The 17,153-nt window shown below is 38.6% G+C and overlaps 1 protein-coding gene across 1 annotated transcript; it reads right to left on the bottom strand.

The window, feature by feature from the left end:
* Positions 1 to 11,680: 11,680 nt before the first annotated feature.
* On the bottom strand, positions 11,681 to 16,492 carry LOC118242726 (CMRF35-like molecule 3). The gene is made up of 5 exons (XM_035535059.2): positions 16,427 to 16,492; positions 15,952 to 16,269; positions 15,670 to 15,768; positions 12,591 to 12,619; positions 11,681 to 12,488 (listed from the first exon to the last, which is right to left on the bottom strand). The coding sequence occupies exons 1-5, from the start codon at positions 16,464 to 16,466 to the stop codon at positions 12,390 to 12,392; spliced, it is 585 nt and encodes a 194-aa protein (XP_035390952.2). The 5' UTR covers positions 16,467 to 16,492; the 3' UTR covers positions 11,681 to 12,389.
* Between the last annotated feature and the right edge of the window lie 661 nt (positions 16,493 to 17,153).

The raw sequence follows: 17,153 nt of genomic DNA, 5'->3' as shown, positions 1-17,153 counted from the left end.
TACTGTCACACCTGTTCTCAATCAAGAAATCACTTAAATAGGACCTGCCTGACAAAGTGAAGTAGACCAAAAGATCCTCAAACACTAGAAGGCATGCTGTGATCCAAAGAAATTCAGGAACAAATGAGATACAATGTAATTGAGATCTATCAGTCTGGAAAAGGTTATAAAGCTATTTTTAAAGCCTTGGGACACCAGTGAACCACAGTAAGAGCCATTATCCACAAATCGCGAAAACATGGAACAGTGATGAACCTTCCCAGGAGTGGCCGGCCGACAAAAATTACCCCAAGAGCGCAGTGACGACTCATCGAAGAGGTCACAAAAGACCCCACAACAACATCCAAAGAACTGCAGGCGCCAGCATTATCACAGTATAGGGCGGTCGGATCCCGCATCTTTCTGTATTCAAGAGTAGCTGGTGTTTTTGTGCATTAAATAAGGTTGTACTTTATATAATTTATGCATCTGTGGGGGTTTATGGAGTTCAGGGTAGGGGAACAAAACCTACACACACATGGAAGCATTCAAGAGCTTGGTGTGAGGATGGTCTCATCAGGAACTTGGAGAGAAATGTCAAAACATTAAATGTGAGAGCTCTGAACATAAAGTATCCTGCTAAGTTAGAAGAAAACAACCATGTGATCACCCCAAAAACCCAAATCTGTTTATATATATATATATATATATATATATATATATATATATATATATATATATATATATATATATATATATATATATATATATATATATAATTAGATTATTCCTACTCTTCTCTGTACACAATGGACATATACAGTGTGTCCTTTTTTGAATATTGTTTCAAAGTCCAGCAATTAACTAGATTATTTTAACCCTTTATTGAATTCTTCCCCTTCTGGTGTGAAATGGGTGGCCCTTATGTTGTGTAAAGCTTAGGTAAGCTTTACTCTCATCATTCTAGAGCAAGATCCTAGATTGCACTTTCCCTCCACTCTGTGTACTGCTTTCACACCAGCTTTGAGTCTGGAAAGCCTATCTAGTTAGGGTTTGAAACCCAACTATCTAGATTGCACTGAAAAATAAGTTTATTCATCAAGTTCAATAAGTTTCTAAATGTAAAACAGGTATTAGATCAGGTTCTTTTGCAATGCAGTTTTTTCACAATCCACAAAGTTAGGTATTTGTATTTAAGCCTTTAGTTTACTTTTGATCCTGATAGAAAACATATAATATATTGGAATATTAGGCCCACACCTAGTTCATTCTCCATTAAGAATGACAAGCCAAACTGGCTCTTTTGTCTTTCTCATATTTCTGGTCATTTATAGTTTGTTTGTTTGTTTGGTTGGTGTTTTTTTAATTTGCTCAATGTTTAAATATAATACTTTAGAGTAACATATTTCAATTTTTTTATATATATTTTATAATGTGTTCCTTTGAGCTCAACACTACCACAAACTTCAAAAGATTACACAGATGACTTACTGACTTTGTGTGATGCTCTCCTAGAACAGATGAGAAAGAAATGGCAGAAGATATGTAGCTAAAACCTTTTACTAGCACTGTTTTCATTCACTGCATCTGAACATTGTATTGTTGGGCTTTATTTGTTCAGGAAATTCGATAGTCTATCGATATTTATTCACTAAACATACTTTTTTAATTGTCTTTTTTAAATTAGAAATTACATAACGTATTTACTGAAGTGTGATTCAAACTCATGCATGATAATACCCTATAGTCATAGGAAAATATCAGGAAATAAACAGGTGATATAGATATACAATGTGAATCATATACAATGTGAATGAAATATAAAGATATTTTTTGCCCTGTCAAAAGATGAAAGAATCCTCTGCAGATTCAGTACAAAAGCCAAACCAGTAGATCAAACATGATCCAACTATAGATGACCCATTGTGCCATCTAGCGTGTTGTAGTTGTACTAAGCTACTGTCACAAATGGCCACCCTCCTGGTGCCACTGTTTCTTTAGTTTCCCTGTCATGTCTGTTTTCCTTTACTTCCTCGTTCCGCTCCTTGGTTTCATTTTCTCCTCCCCCGTCTGTTCCTTTATTCTATTCATTGTTTTAGTTTTCACTGTTCCCATGTTCACCTTTATTTGTTTAGTGCCTGATTGTTTTGGTTGTTTAAGCCCTGTGTTTTGTTCCCTAGGTTGTCGGTTATTTTGGTAAGTTAGCTTGAAGTGGGGGAAGCGAGCTGGGGTCTGTGCTAAAATAACAGCTAATCCTAGCAGACCAGCTCTACCATCTCTATTCCTCTCAAATGTCTGCTCCTTGGATAATAAACTGGACTGCATCAAACTCCAGCAGACTACACAGCGAGAGTTCAGAGACTGCTGTGTTTTAGTCTTTACTGAAACGTGGCTCAGCTACAGCATTCCAGATGCCGCCATTCAGATGGAGGGATTAGTATCAATCCGTACAGATAGAGACAACGCACTCTCCGGTAAAACACGCGGTAAATGCGTTTATATCAATGAGACCTGGTGTAAAAACTGTGTGCTTGTCACTGCTGGTGGAGTTTGTTAGATGCAGACCTTTTTATTTACCGTGGGAATTCACCTCCATGTTTAGAATCACGCTGTACATTCACCCAGCGCGAACAGACGCGAGGCTCTCCAGGAACTGTATGGAGCGATTAGTGAACTGCAGAACGTTCACCCAGACGGACTGTTTATTGTTGTCGGAGATTTCAACCACACAAATCTCAAGTCAGTACGGCCTAAATTCCATCAACGAGAGGACACGTCAGAGACACTGGTGACACACAGCGCATGTGGGAGGGTATTCGGGCCATTACCAACTACAGGGAAACATTACTTTCCTGTGATGGTGATGCCTCCCTCCCAGATGCACTGAATGACTTCTATGCATGGTTTGAAGCACAGAACAATGTTACCATGGCAAAATCCATCTCTCCGTAAAAATGACCAGGTGCTGTGCCTGACTGTGAAAGCTGCTGGACCAGACAACATCCCAGGTTGTGTGCTCAGAAAATGCGCTGACCAGCTTGCAGATGTCCTGACAGACATCTTCAATATCTCTCTGAGCTGCACTGTTGGCCCAACATGCTTCAAGATTACCACCATCAACCCTGTGCCTAAGAAGCCCACGGTGTCGTGTTTCAATGACTACCGTCCCGTCACACTCACATCCATCATCGTGAAGTGCTTCAAGAGACTCGTCATGAGACACAAGACCCAGCTTCCCCTTCCATGGAGCCCCTGCAGTTCGCGTACCGCTCCAACCGATCTACAGATAATGCCATCTCCACTACACTCCAGCCCTCTGCTGTTCATACTGCTGACCCATGACTGTGCAGCAATGCACAGCTTGAACCACATCAAGTTCACTGATGATATGACTGTGGTGGGTCTCATCAACAAGGATGATGAATCAGCATGCAGAGAGGAGGTGCAAGAACTGGTGAGCTGGTGCAAGGTCAACAACCTTGCTGACAAAACAAAACAGATGGTGGTAGACTTGAGAAGAGCAAGGAAAGATAACTCCTCACTTGCTCTCAATGGCTCCTCAGTGGAGATCATCAAGAACACCAAGGAACTTGGTGTTCACTTGGTGGAGAGCCTCACCTGGACCCTGAACACCAGTTCCATTACCAAGAGAGCCCAGCAACATCTTTACTTCCTTTGGAAGCTGAGGCAAGCCCATCTCCCATCACCAATCCTCACCACCTTCTATAGAGGTACTATCGAGAGCATCCTGAGCATCTGCATCACTACCTGGTTTGGGAACTGCACTGTTTTTGATCGCAAGACCCTTCAGAGAATAGTGAGAACAGCTGAGAAGATCACTGGGTTCTCTCTTCCCGCTGTCCCGGAAATCTACATGACGCGTTGCATCTGTAAAGCCATCAGCATTGTGGGAGATCCCACACACCCCTCACACAAACTGTTCACCCTTTTGCCATCTGGAAAAATGGTGCTGCAGCATCCTATCCTGTATTTATTTATTGTATGACATTATTGCACTGTATTGTATTGTTTGCACTAATGAAGAGTGTTGTCTGTTTTGTTTTATGTTGCACCATCGTCTGGGAGGAACATTGTTTTGTTTTTGCTGTGTACTTGTATATAGTTGAAGTGACAAAAGTCTTTTGAAACTTTTGTTCTGTGGTATTTTGATTACGCTCGCCATTTATTTTCTGTTTGTTCCGTTTGTGTATTATTTATGTTTGTGTTTCCTTTTGCCTCGGTTTGTTACCCTCCATATTTTGTTACCCTCACTTATTAAGCCACCAATTGCATTTGCATTCTGCCTCTTGCCTGTTTCTGCTGAAACATAACAGCTACAATCTGGTCATGACACGTGCGTAAAGTTCAAGCAGACTTTATAAAAAAAAAAACCACACACACATTTGAATGAAAAGGAGATATAAAAGAACATGAAAAAAATATAGTTCGTATTGTGGCAACATTTTGGTATGAAGTTCCCTACAAACTGAACCATGTTCAGGACACACTTCAAAGGGAGTTGCCAAAATACCAACAGCTGACTATCAACTGATGGAGTGTCTAACATAATAGTGATAAGGAAAATCACCCTGTTAATGTTCGCTAACACAGAAAAATATGTTAGTCTCAGTGGAATTTTAACATAACCGTTAACTGTATCTAAGTGTATCTTCATAATTCATTGAAGATAACACTGAATATACAAAGATTACACAAGGAATTTCTCAATAGAAATAAAATGTTACCTTAAAACAATTACAAATAACATGCTATGCTAATGTTAGCAAGACATCTTACTGGCTATACTGGCTTGGATTACTGCCTATTTCCTGTCAGAAATATAATATATAAATATTTCTATAAATATAAATAACTTAGTAATATTTGTCAAGAAACATTTACAAAATGCTGTCCACCACATCACTGGTGCTTCTGACATGTTTTGCCTCTTGACGAATCATCAGTGACACACAGGATTATGAGAGATGTTGGACAGCAGAGGATATAGCAATTTTGCCTTCCAAACTCGGTTTCATGGAGGAACCTAAGCAGGCAATATGTTATGCAAAATTCAATTTGGACTTGGTGCCTTCCTGCCTCAGAATGCTGACTACTGTTACTGCAATTAGATTTCAAACTGTGAGTGTCATACACCAAGGAATCAGAGAGAATTGTGGGTAATTGAGCCATGAAATAAATGTCTTTATCAGGAGAGTTTAATGGTACTGAGCAGTAGTGTCAACAGTACATGGAGCATCACAGGGGTTTGTGGGTAACTGTGCATTTGCATAAACAGTTTGGGAGAGATCATAGGGGTTTGTGGGTAACTGCACATTTGCCTAAACAGTTTGGGAGGGCTCTAACTGGTTTGTGTGTAAATGTGCATTTGCATAAACAGTTTGGGAGAGATCAGAGGGGTTTGTGGGTAACTGCACATTTGCATAAACAGTTTGCGAGGGATCAGAGGGATTTGTGAGTAGACAATCATTAGAGTAGACTGTAGGAGCTCCAGTGTCTGAGACAGAATGGCTTCTGATGTCTTTAATATCCCCATAGCCACAGACAGAAAGTCGAACCTCAAAGAAATAAGAAAAAAAGGTTATCTTGTGAACTTGAACTTAAACTATGATATTGATTTTTTTTTGTCTTCTAGTTTTTTTCATTCATGTGAGGTATGAAAATTCATTTTTGGAGGCATAGTAAGGTCACTAGTGTCTGTAGTTTCTTTGCTTTGCCCAGTTTGAACACCGTGTGGTGTCAGAGGTAGCAGGTGTAAATACAGTATAAGGGAGCAACAGGCACTGTCATGAGAAATGCACTAGAAACTGGACTGGAGACACATTTGGAACTGTTGTTTTTCTTTCTTTTCTTTTTTTTTTTTTACATTTTTATGTTTGTCTGAAATCTTAAAGCTAAATATGTTTATTATTTTATAAATTTAAATAATAAAGACATGCAGATTTAAGATTTCTTGTAGCCTGTATGTAACCATGCTCACACACATCAGGCCTCCTTGTGACTGTGCTAGAAAAGGCATTGTAATTCTATTACAGGTGTAGGCCTGCTAATGACCCACAGTCATGACTCACCCCATGGCTGTGTGAGGAGTCTTGGACGGACTGGCCCTTGGACGATGCTGAGAAGGAATTAAGGAATTAATCACAAATGAATAAATTAAATAATAAAATGTTACATGAATACATGATATTGAGCACATTAAACACTTCAACTGTAGATACTATTCAAATGCAGATAAACAGTGGAATACATAGGCTTTAGTTTGTTGTCTTTATTCCATATTTTATCAGTGCTCATTCATGTCCATTTCTAGCCAGCAGAGGGAAACAGCAGGCAGCTCTTAGGTCTAATGAGTTCTGTTCATGACTAATAAATGTGTATAATGTACAATGCTTACAGGACACATAAATGCTGCACTCACATCTGGACATACAGATTTGAATGTGTTATCCTCATGTTGATTGATAAGTATTGCTTTGTGTGATCATTTTTGAAGGGTGTGTGTGTGTGTGTGTGTGTGTGTGTGTGTGTGTGTGTGTGTGTGTGTGTGTGTGTGTCTGTGTGTGTGTGTGTGTGTGTGTAGTAATACCCTGCTCCTTCCTGCTTCTCTTTCTGAGAGCCACTATGAGGAATGAGGTTCCCATCAGAAGCAGCACCAGAATCACACACACAACACTGAGCACAGTGGAAGATGGAAATCCTGGAGAGGACACAGAGTCATAATCAGTGAACCAATCACATTTAACCTTTATCCTGATCATTCAGAAGTGTCTGATGAAGCTGACAGTATGTGAGTAGTTTCACTCCATGCTGTACAGTCCTGATACAGTGTGTCAGCACCTGTACCAGGAGAGGAAGCTGATGTGTGTTTGGATCCTGAGAATGTGGTTGGTGTGGTGAACTGTGGACTGATGCATGATGATGAATGTGATGATGAGGTTGAAACAGGAATCTCTGGATAAATAGAAAAATAAACACAGGAGTGACATAATCTGAGTCCATGTTATTATTGGTATAGACTGTGGACAGTGACATGTGTCCAGTGCATCTGTAACATATTTTAATGGATTTGCTGTAGAAGAGAATGTGACAGTTGCTTCAAATGTTGTGCATGGAGTTGCTTATATACTCTGCGGTTGTAAATGATGGAGGTGTTCGTGGTTGTATTTCTGGACAAGCACTTTAAAGCTTAAAGATTACTAAAGTAAAAGGCTATGTGTGTTTTAACAGATTTCTGAACGTGTAATGAAATATGTGGTTCATTTGACTCTCACACTTATGAATGTGTTTGATGCACATCACATTTGCTTTGACATGCTGAATACTGTTAAGTGAAGATACATTTAGCAGAATAAATTAGATGGATACTAATGGTCAACTTCTAATTGAGACTCTTCTCATTTAGAGAGTATTAATTGCTGATCAGACACCCAGGTCAGACAGGAGCAGTGAACAAACTGCTCACAACTACCTACAGACACTAGACTTTACATATTAGACAAGTTTAGCATGAACAATTGAACATGATTTCCTCTACATTGTGAAAACAACAAATATTACACAGGTCATGTTATCTACTCACCTGTAACTCTCAGGTAGATCTGTATACTATAAACCCGGTATCCATGATTCGATTTCCAGTTTGATGTAGCTCCACACCAGTATGTACCAGAGTCCTGCACTGTTACATATCTAATAGTCACAGTCAGGATTTGCTTTTCTCTGTCATCATACAGTGATATGTTTCCCTTAGTTATATGTATCTCTGTTTTATTAACAAATGTTTTATCAGAACCAACAGCAGTGTTCACTCTCTTGCAGAAAAACGGGTTCATTCTTGTGGGATTCTGGGTATTTGCAGCTGATGTTCACACTTCCTCCTAGATAGCAGGTCTTATTGATGGGATTTCCATAGTGCAGACCTATCAGATCAAAACATTTGCATTTATTAACAATGTTTAATATTTCTATTCTAGAACTTACCATCCTAATAAAAAAGTAATACTATAATAATAATAATAATAATTTTAATAATATAATCATAATAAAAAAGGAAATGTGACACTTTTTGCTTTACTGGTATTAACCTGACTGACATGATGATGACTGGTTTAGGAATTCATAAAACAATGATCTGATTCAGAGATCAGATCTACTTCAGACACACTTCCCTTACTGCTACAAACCCATGAAAATATCAAGTTTAGCTTAACCAGTGTACATTTACATTTTTGGCTTTTAACACACGCTCTTATCTAGAACAAATGTGCAGTTTGGAGGTTAGGTTATTCTCTCTGAAAGCGTTTGTGGCTAAACTCTATGTTACACGCTACTAAGCTGCTGTTACATTGAGCTTCACTTCAGCTTCACTGGTATGTTCCAGTGTCATTTACACTCAGCTCTCTGATAAACACACTGAAGAATCCTACACTTCTGTTATCACGAAATGAGAATCTGTCTTTATGAGTCCACGTACTGTTTGGATTTGTTGTTATTTGATCTAAACATGACTGATCTGTTACATTCTTACAGAAAGATTTCAGTTTGGTTTTGTATTCATCCTCATATTTGCACTTGATGGTGACTCCTCCTCCTCCACATGCAGTCACTGATATAGACTCCATATCCTTGGACTCTCCTGTATCTGAAAGACATGACAAACATCCATGTAAGCAACAGCTTCATGTTGAAGTTGTTCATTTTGTTTCAATTCATCCTTCCCTTTTTCTCAGCTGTGTTTTAGTCTTGGTTTGATTTGTTCTGCACCTTCTGTATGTCACTGTATGAAATTCCCTGGGAGATGTTATCATATATAACACCATTATGCCACTGATCATCAGTACTGTAACATGTGTTTGAGGGGTGTGATCTTAAATGGGATGATTACAATGTCACTGTAATGGGGCTCAAACCCAGGACAGAGAGGTGATGATCCTCACACTGCTGGGTGAGTTACCACACTTTAATGAAGGTGGGCCCGTGTGCAAAACAGTTAGATCTTAGATCAGGTAAAACAAGAGAAGTAAAAAAAAAACAACAGTAGGGAATCTAACCCCGACCACTTTGTTGCAAAGCAAATGAGCTCCCGCTAGACTAAAACAACCTGCGCGTATATATCGCACTTCACAGGAATGGAGGATGACAAAACAGGAGGAAACACTAAACACCACGCTGATTGTAGAAAACGGGAAAACAAAGGCCGCTATGGGAAGAATGGTAGCACCGATGCACTGAGGAAAACCAAATTCTGAAACTTCCCAAACAAAAACAGAAAACAGTGAGGGACATTAGTGTCTAAGGGGAGCCTTGGGAGAGAGCCAGACTCTAGAAGGGAAAACTGGAGAAGGGCGGGGACGTGTAAAAACACAAACACCCTCACAGTGCAGAAGAGAGGTGTAGCACAAGGGCTCACAGACCTCGATACCCAGAGTTACCAGCTAGGAGCTTGAATCAAAACTTTAGCAAAGACCCAACACTGAGTGACTGTGTCACTGGGCTTATATAGATCTACCCCAGCTGTTGGGCATCAAGCCTGATTAGTAGTGTGCCTGGTGCCAACCCTTACAGTCACACTGTCATAAGGACACTCAGGACTTCTGTGGCTCAGAAACTCCAGTGACTCAGAGACTTCCAAGTAAAAGTGGAAAAAAAAATGTATTTCTATGAGGTCTTTGTGGTTACCGATATTGAAAATTAATTATGTCACTGTTCTATTGCTTCATCTTCAGAAACTGTACTGCTGTAGTGTCACCCATGCGTCTGTTGTTGCTAACACAAGGATTGCTCTTTCCTGAAGATGTTACTCACAGCTATCAAGAGGGAGTGAGCTCCAACTGCTGCTGGTGTTTGGCAACATGCCAATATCATATTTCTAAGAAGGTGAAAGGTTAGAGGATCTTCCCTTATGGGTTTTATTTAGTAATATGCTGCTTATAATTTAAATGTGTGCTTCACTTTAGAACAAATGTGACTACAAGTATACATCAGCTCCACACTGGTACCTTTTATTGACTTCCACAGTGAGGCCTCTGATCTTCCTGTTTTACACATTTCAAAATGCATTTCTGATTCAGTCAACACACAGTGGCAATGAACTGCTAATCAAACTATCTTTGAGTTTGTGTTAACTCTTTAAGTCTCATCTTTGCACTTCATGGCGACTCCCAAATATCCAGTTACGTTTGTTGAGACCCCAGTAAGATCTAAAAATTCACCAAAAGTGACCATCTAAACAAAGACTATATTTCACCCTGCTGATAATAATGATTAAATATTGATTTTCATACCTGAGATCACGTGCAGTGTGAAGATGAGAAGAATGAAGAATCTGAGTTCAGCTTTATGTTTACTGCCTCCAACTCCTAGATTAGATGTGTGTTAGAGATTGTGTGTGTCTGTCTATATAGGTCCCTGCCCCTGTATCTGGGCTTACTAACTCTGTTCATCTTCTTATGGCTTAACTCATATAAAAAAACTCTCATTTCTGTTTTTGAGGGCAGTGAAAAATAGACTGGCATTAATAGAATTTTTTTTTTTTTTTTGGGGGGGGGTTCCTCTAGCAGTAAGGCTGGGGTTATAGTTGTAGACATGCAGATGCTACAGAGGTAATGATGTACATGTATGCTGTGCTGTTATACTGTGTGTGTAAAGTGTGTAGGAATGAGTGTGTGAGGGTGAGGTGACAGGGATGTGTGATATGGTAGAGTGAGATAATGTGGTTTGAGCCGGGCCGGGTGTGTCACGTCCCTGTAGTGATGTCGTTCACGGCCCTGCCTGCCATCTAAACCGACAGAGAGATTTTTAGCTTTTATTCTTTACCATAATTAATTCAGTTTCTGTAAGTTTGTGGTGAGTTTTGTGTTTCACAGAAGCATATCCTTCCTATGTAATAGAGTGTAGTTTGCTATCCACTGAAATGGCTCAGGAACAGCTCACAGGAATCTACACCAGTGAGATAACACTCTAACGGTTTTCTGGAGAGATACACCACACTTCACTATTTGGTAGCCTCTGGATATTATTCAGTCTTCTCATGGAGATCCAAAGAACACTTTGTAGTCTATGTGGCATCACTGAGACCCACATCAACCACATTTTCTGGTTGTGTTGAATGAGAACCTGCAAACACTTCAATCACAGACCTGTAAAACTTTAGAGAATTGTATTTCTGCTCAGTTTTGTTACTGAAGGTCGTTGTTACATTTTTAAAAAATGTAATCATATATTCCTCAGTACGCTCATGGACTGTCAAATTTGTGGAATTAAAATTCTGTAATAATTCTATGAAACAACATTCAATCTGAACACTCACTAGGTTGCACCCTGCTGCAGGAGAACAGGGTTTTAATTTTCAGAACATTTCCACTAGATGGCACTATTGCCTCTGTTTAGCACATGGGGACATTAATCAGCAACAGTGTAAGCTCCCCTAACTCAAGTACATAAATTAAACCTTAACATTTTGCTGTTTATATTATTTAAGGGGAACATTTGGTTTCAACCAACATTATTTTACATTGAAGAGTACATACATTACGTGTAAGTTTGTCTATATATCATTTGCACTTTAAACATAATGTGAACATTATATATATATATATATATATATATATATATATATATATATATATATATATATATATATATATATATATATATATATATATATATATGTACTTTAAACACTATGTGTATGTTTGTCTATATATTATATGTACTTTACACATTATGTGCACTTTGTCTTTACCACTTCCTATTCTCTGACTAATATTATTAATTACTTTTCCAAAGAGCATGGCACACCACTTCCTGTGGCGTGTGGTCCGTCACTCTTTCAGTGTGAGCTGTTACCCTTTAATCTACTGCATGCTCCAGAAGCTTCAACAAACACTGAACACATTACATATTATTAATGTGAGGGATTCTGGATCAGGGTCCTAAATTCTTCCTTGCACACAGGCTGATCGAATATTGAGTCAAAGATGGAATTAGTTGTGTTGTCTGGGTCAGTGTTGTTGGAGCTGACCATGGTGATAAGCACTGTCATTTTGATTTATACTGAACAAAATCATACTGTCTGTTATTTGTTTAATTTTAATACTTTACCTCTCTATACAGAGACCACTGTGGTAAATGTAATAGGTTGTATTGCTGTAATGTAATTACTTACTCTTGTAATTAAGTAGAGTTACGCAATGCTTACATAAATCAGTTAACGAAACAACATGTACAGGTATACAGATGATCAGTTACACAGGTAATCAGTTACACAGGTGAACAGTAGTGAGCTGGTAAATGTAAGACACCTCTGAAGCTTTTAACTAAATGATCAATCTTCTTTAGACTAAGTTGATTGTGGTTAGTCTCTGGGCTCAGACTTATTACACGGAATCTTAATGATTATTTTTGAAGCCAAAATTCTGATAGACAGACTCTGGTTGGTTATTTTCAAAAGCAAAATTTGGTGAGATGTTTACATAATCTTCATTTATCTGAAAGGGATCAAATTAAAATGTAACAGTTGTAGATATGTGTCTAATGAATGACTGATGCAAATCATGTGATCATATTTTATCATGTGACTTTGTACCCACCTCTCTAGACTGTGTTACTGTCTCTGGGTCTGTAGGGAGAAAATGAGGGCAACAGAGAAAAAGTAGAGGTGTAGTAAAGCTGAGTGAGTATTAACACACTGAGTATTAACACACTGAGTATTAACAAACAGAGTATTAACACACTGAGTATTAACAAACTGAGTATTAACACTACTGAGTATTAACACACTGAGTATTAATATAGTGAGTATTAACACACTGAGTATTAACACTACTGAGTATTAACAGACAGAGAATTAATACATTTAGTTTTAATACACTGATTATTACTACAGACTCCACAATTAGAATTTGTCCATAAGGGTTTTTTGGTTGGTTTTTGCTCTGATCTCCCACTTCAGTATACTGGATTTGGGCTGAAACAGGTTTTCTACAATTATAGTGGATACTATAGGCATTAATTAAATGATACACACATTTATACCAGAAATCAGATAACAATCAAGATATAGATATAGTTCAAGATATAGTTGTGTGAAAGAAAACAACAAACAACTTTCCAGCATAAGGGTTTCCAATAAGAGATAAACCACTGATGAAATGGTACTGAAGAACAGAAAGGTCAAGCTACATGTTATAAAAAGCATATGTAAACATCTGTACTGTTCTACAACAGCGACTTCCACAAAGCATCTTAACTGCTCCCATCATCCAGATGTTTCAAGACTCTGTGTTTCTTTATCTTACAGGACGACAATGACCACAAACATACTGCTGTGTTCAGATGGAGCCTTTTTTAAAGCTAAAGAGTGGAATGATCTCGACTGGCCAGGACAAGAACCTGAACAGATTCCCACATGTAACTGATCATGTATCTGAATATTTATCTGAGCATGTATGCGAGTATGTTTCTCATTTTCTGAAGACAAGATTCCTGTGTGGTTCACCAACATAAACACCCCTGAATTCAAAAGGTCATTCTAAACCTTATTTCATAGTCACTGTGCTGCAGTGTCTACACACCAAACTCTTCACTAACGACTGAGTGTAATTCAGAATATGTTTAGCATATGGTCATCTTATGTTTGTAATTTAAAGTGCATTTTACCTTTTTTCTTTATTCTGTAGTAGACTGCTATAATCACACCAGCAGTTACCAACACTAAACCAGCAGCAATAGAGAAGTACACAGCCAGACCTGGAAATACTGTACAAGGAAATATGCACACAGAGAGCAAAAGGTCATGCAGTTCATGACCAGTACAGGCAACAAAATGCACTTTGCAGAGTTCATATTTTTTGGAACATTTTCAGCACTTTATATTGCACAAGTTGTGGTGAGCATACTCATTGTAAGAGAAGCACATACTGTATGTGTCAGAGAGAGCACACATTATAGGTACTGTACTGTACTGGAGCAATAACAAAGTTGAATCTCCCTCTGAACATTGACTGTGCATTTTTACAGCATGTTGTTTCTGTGGCCCACTTCTGTTATTCCCACCCATGACTGTGACAGAAAGGAGGGAACATGACACTCACTGACAGCATGATCACTGATGAAAACCTATGCCTACTGAAAGATATTATCATATTAACTGTGTATTGGTATTTTTTTTAATTAGTATTTATTTATTTATTTATTTGGGGGGGGGGGGGGGGGGGTTCCTCTAGCAGTAAGGCTGGGGTTATAGTTGTTGACATACAGATGCTACAGAGGTAGTGATGTACATGTATGCGTTGCTGTTATACTGTGTGTGTAAAGTGTGTAGGAATGAGTGTGTGAGGGCGAGGTGACAGGGATGTGTGGTATGATAGAGTCCCTTTAGTGATGTTATTCACGGCCCTGCCTGCCATCTAAACTGACAGAGAGGTTTTTAGCTTTTACTCTTTACCATAATTAATTCAGTTTCTATAAGTTTGTGGTGAGTTTTGTGTTTCACAGAAGCATATCCTTCCTATGTAATAGAGTGTAGTTTGCTATCCACTGAAATGGCTCAGGAACAGCTCACAGGAATCTACACCAGTGAGATTACACTCTAACGGTTTCAGGAAATATGCAAGTAGATACATTCCATTCATCTTAGAATTTAATGTTAATTATTTTATATAGATGCAGATGGAAGTATTAAAAGATGACATTACAGCTGAAACATTAAGTTTCTCAAAAATCCAGTGTTACTTAAATCTTACTTAGAGACAGTGGACAGGAGTTCACAACCATGTTCAGGAAAAAAAAAATTGTTTGTCAGTGGAAAACAATGATTACATTTAGCTAATGATCCTGTATGAATCACAGAAAACTGCAGGTAGAAAGCCATTATTACAGAGGGTTTATTTTAAAGAAGTGAATGCTACTGTAAAATGCTAAGGACAAACATCTCAGCTGGACAGGAGACATGACAGTTATAGAAAACAGAAGCTCTTCACACTCTAACCTGCAGTGGTCAGTCGCATGGTTCAAACTCATATGTAACCATGACAACACTTCCTGTGTCTCTCTCTGGTCTATGGTGGTGCTGTGCTTGTTTTCTCTCTCATTATTTCTGTCTCTCTCTCATGTTAAAGAACTGCCAAACTCAAAGTGTATAAAAGCAGCCCAACATATATGAACCATTAAACTACTTGCCTACTTGGTCCATGTGAAGCTATTCATATCCACAGTGATTATTTGATTATATTTCTATATTCCTGTTGAGGTACTATTTAGCAGGATAGTATCAGTGTTTAAGAATATGTATATATTCTAATAGTAAGAATTAATTTATTGTCCCCTATCTTACACTGACCACTTTTAATCACACTCTGTGTATTGGTCAAGCAGTGTTTACACCGTCACTCACCGGTATATCCCTCCATCCTCTGATCTCAGATCAGTGATGGTAATATTGAAGACTCAGCCTTCTGTTACATCATCCAGAGAGAATTTTCTACAGCATTTAATGTTTAGTGTTTATTCAAAAAAAGAAAAGCTTACAGTGAACAAGTACATGTGCAAATGAGAGTGGCCTTGCTCAGGGGCCCAACAGTGGTAACCTAGCAATGTTGTGGCTTAAAACAGCATAACCCCTTGTTAGGCATGTAAATAGATAGATGTCTACCTTCTATCTCTGCCTACCTCCAGATGACCATGTGGACTCAGTATACACCGATGTGCTGGGATCAGGTGTTGGAGGGGTGTAGGTGGAGTGTGAGACAATAACATTCATAGGTGTGTCTGAAAGACAGAAACAGACTTCTAAATTTCAAATATTTCTCATATTCAGTACACACAAAAATCTTGTTTTTTATGTATTATAAATCCCTACTTCACATAATCGCCTCAGTTAATCATCATCATCATCATCATCATCATCATCATCACCATCATCATAACTGTCGTTATCTGCTCATCACTCACCCACTTTAACCACTAACAGAATCTCTGTGTAGTCATCACGCAGTGTCTGCTCTGTCACACACCAGTATTTTCCTCCATCCTCAGATCTCAGATCAGTGATGGTAACAGTGAAGACTCTGGCTGCTGTGTCATCATTCAGAGAGAATCTCTCGTCTTTAGCAGAATTAGAATCAACAGGGATGTTCTTAGTCCGGAAAGTATAACACTCTCCTCTGCAGAGGTACTTCAAGTGGGTTTCATATCCAGACTTATAGGGGCATCTGATCTGAACTGAAAGGCCCTTGTATCCAGTTACTGTAGTTACAGCAGCAGTTCCAGCTGTAAAATAAATCATTGTGTTAGTAAGGTACAGAACATGCAGAAGATCCACTGTTATGACTATTCACTTCACTACCAAGTCCCTCTCTGTGTGGCAGGTAAACTAATAATGTGCTGAACCTGTCTGATGATAGTGAGCAGTAAATGGACAACTCACCTGGGAATAGACTGGACAAGACGAGTATAAGTGTCCACATGTTGAACTGGGTGGTGAGAGTTCTGTGAGAACTGTCTCATAGTCTGACACTTCCCCCTTCAGTTCTCATCACTGCTTAAAGTGGTGTGTGTAACCAATCACCGCCTCTATTCTCTCTCATTTTTTCAGAGCTCTTCTCTCTGTCTTTGGATTTCTCATTTCTTTCTCTTTTCTCTCTTTCTATCTTTCTTTCAGAGTGTGACTGAACTGAGTTCACTGAGAGTGTGACGTAGTCCAAGATCAGGTGTAGTATATATCTGGAGAGCCATCACCTAAGTCCTAATGTGACCTCACACACAGTGGTGAACACACTGATGTTAAACAATGATGTGAAGGAAGTCTTGGACATGTTTTGTCCAGGTGTTTTATAAACAATATGCATGTTCAGAAAAACAAAAAACCCACAGTGAGCTCCTGCCACTTCCTTTTTCTTTTTCTCAGACTCATTTCTAAGCCTCCCTGCACATTTTCCTGTGTGTGTCATTATTTCATATATATACTGTTGTGCTTTCCTTTACTTTAGACTTTTTGCTTTACTGTACATCAGACCAAAGCAGCAACTGTATTGTCTGTGTCTGTGTTGCTATGACAAAGACTAAGGTCTCAGATGCTGTCTGTCCTAAATAGTCTGCCGTAATGACGAACTAATCTTATGTATTTGTTTGTTTCCATTTAGGTTAAAAACATT

The sequence above is a fragment of the Electrophorus electricus genome, chromosome 18 (genome assembly GCF_041902795.1).
Source record: "Electrophorus electricus isolate QZ-2024a chromosome 18, ASM4190279v1, whole genome shotgun sequence".
Classification (NCBI taxonomy): Eukaryota; Metazoa; Chordata; class Actinopteri; order Gymnotiformes; family Gymnotidae; genus Electrophorus; species Electrophorus electricus.
This window is presented reverse-complemented; position numbering and strand designations above follow the sequence as displayed.

Coding starts and splice junctions, on each gene's coding strand:
- LOC118242726 (XM_035535059.2), bottom strand. CDS start 16,466: ATGTGGACACTTATACTCGTCTTGTCCAGTCTATTCCCAG. Junction 12,620..15,669: donor GTCCACATGGTCATCTGGAG/GTAGGCAGAGAT, acceptor TTCTCCCTACAG/ACCCAGAGACAGTAACACAG. Junction 12,489..12,590: donor CAGTAACACAGTCTAGAGAG/GTGGGTACAAAG, acceptor GATCCCTTTCAG/ATAAATGAAGATTATGTAAA.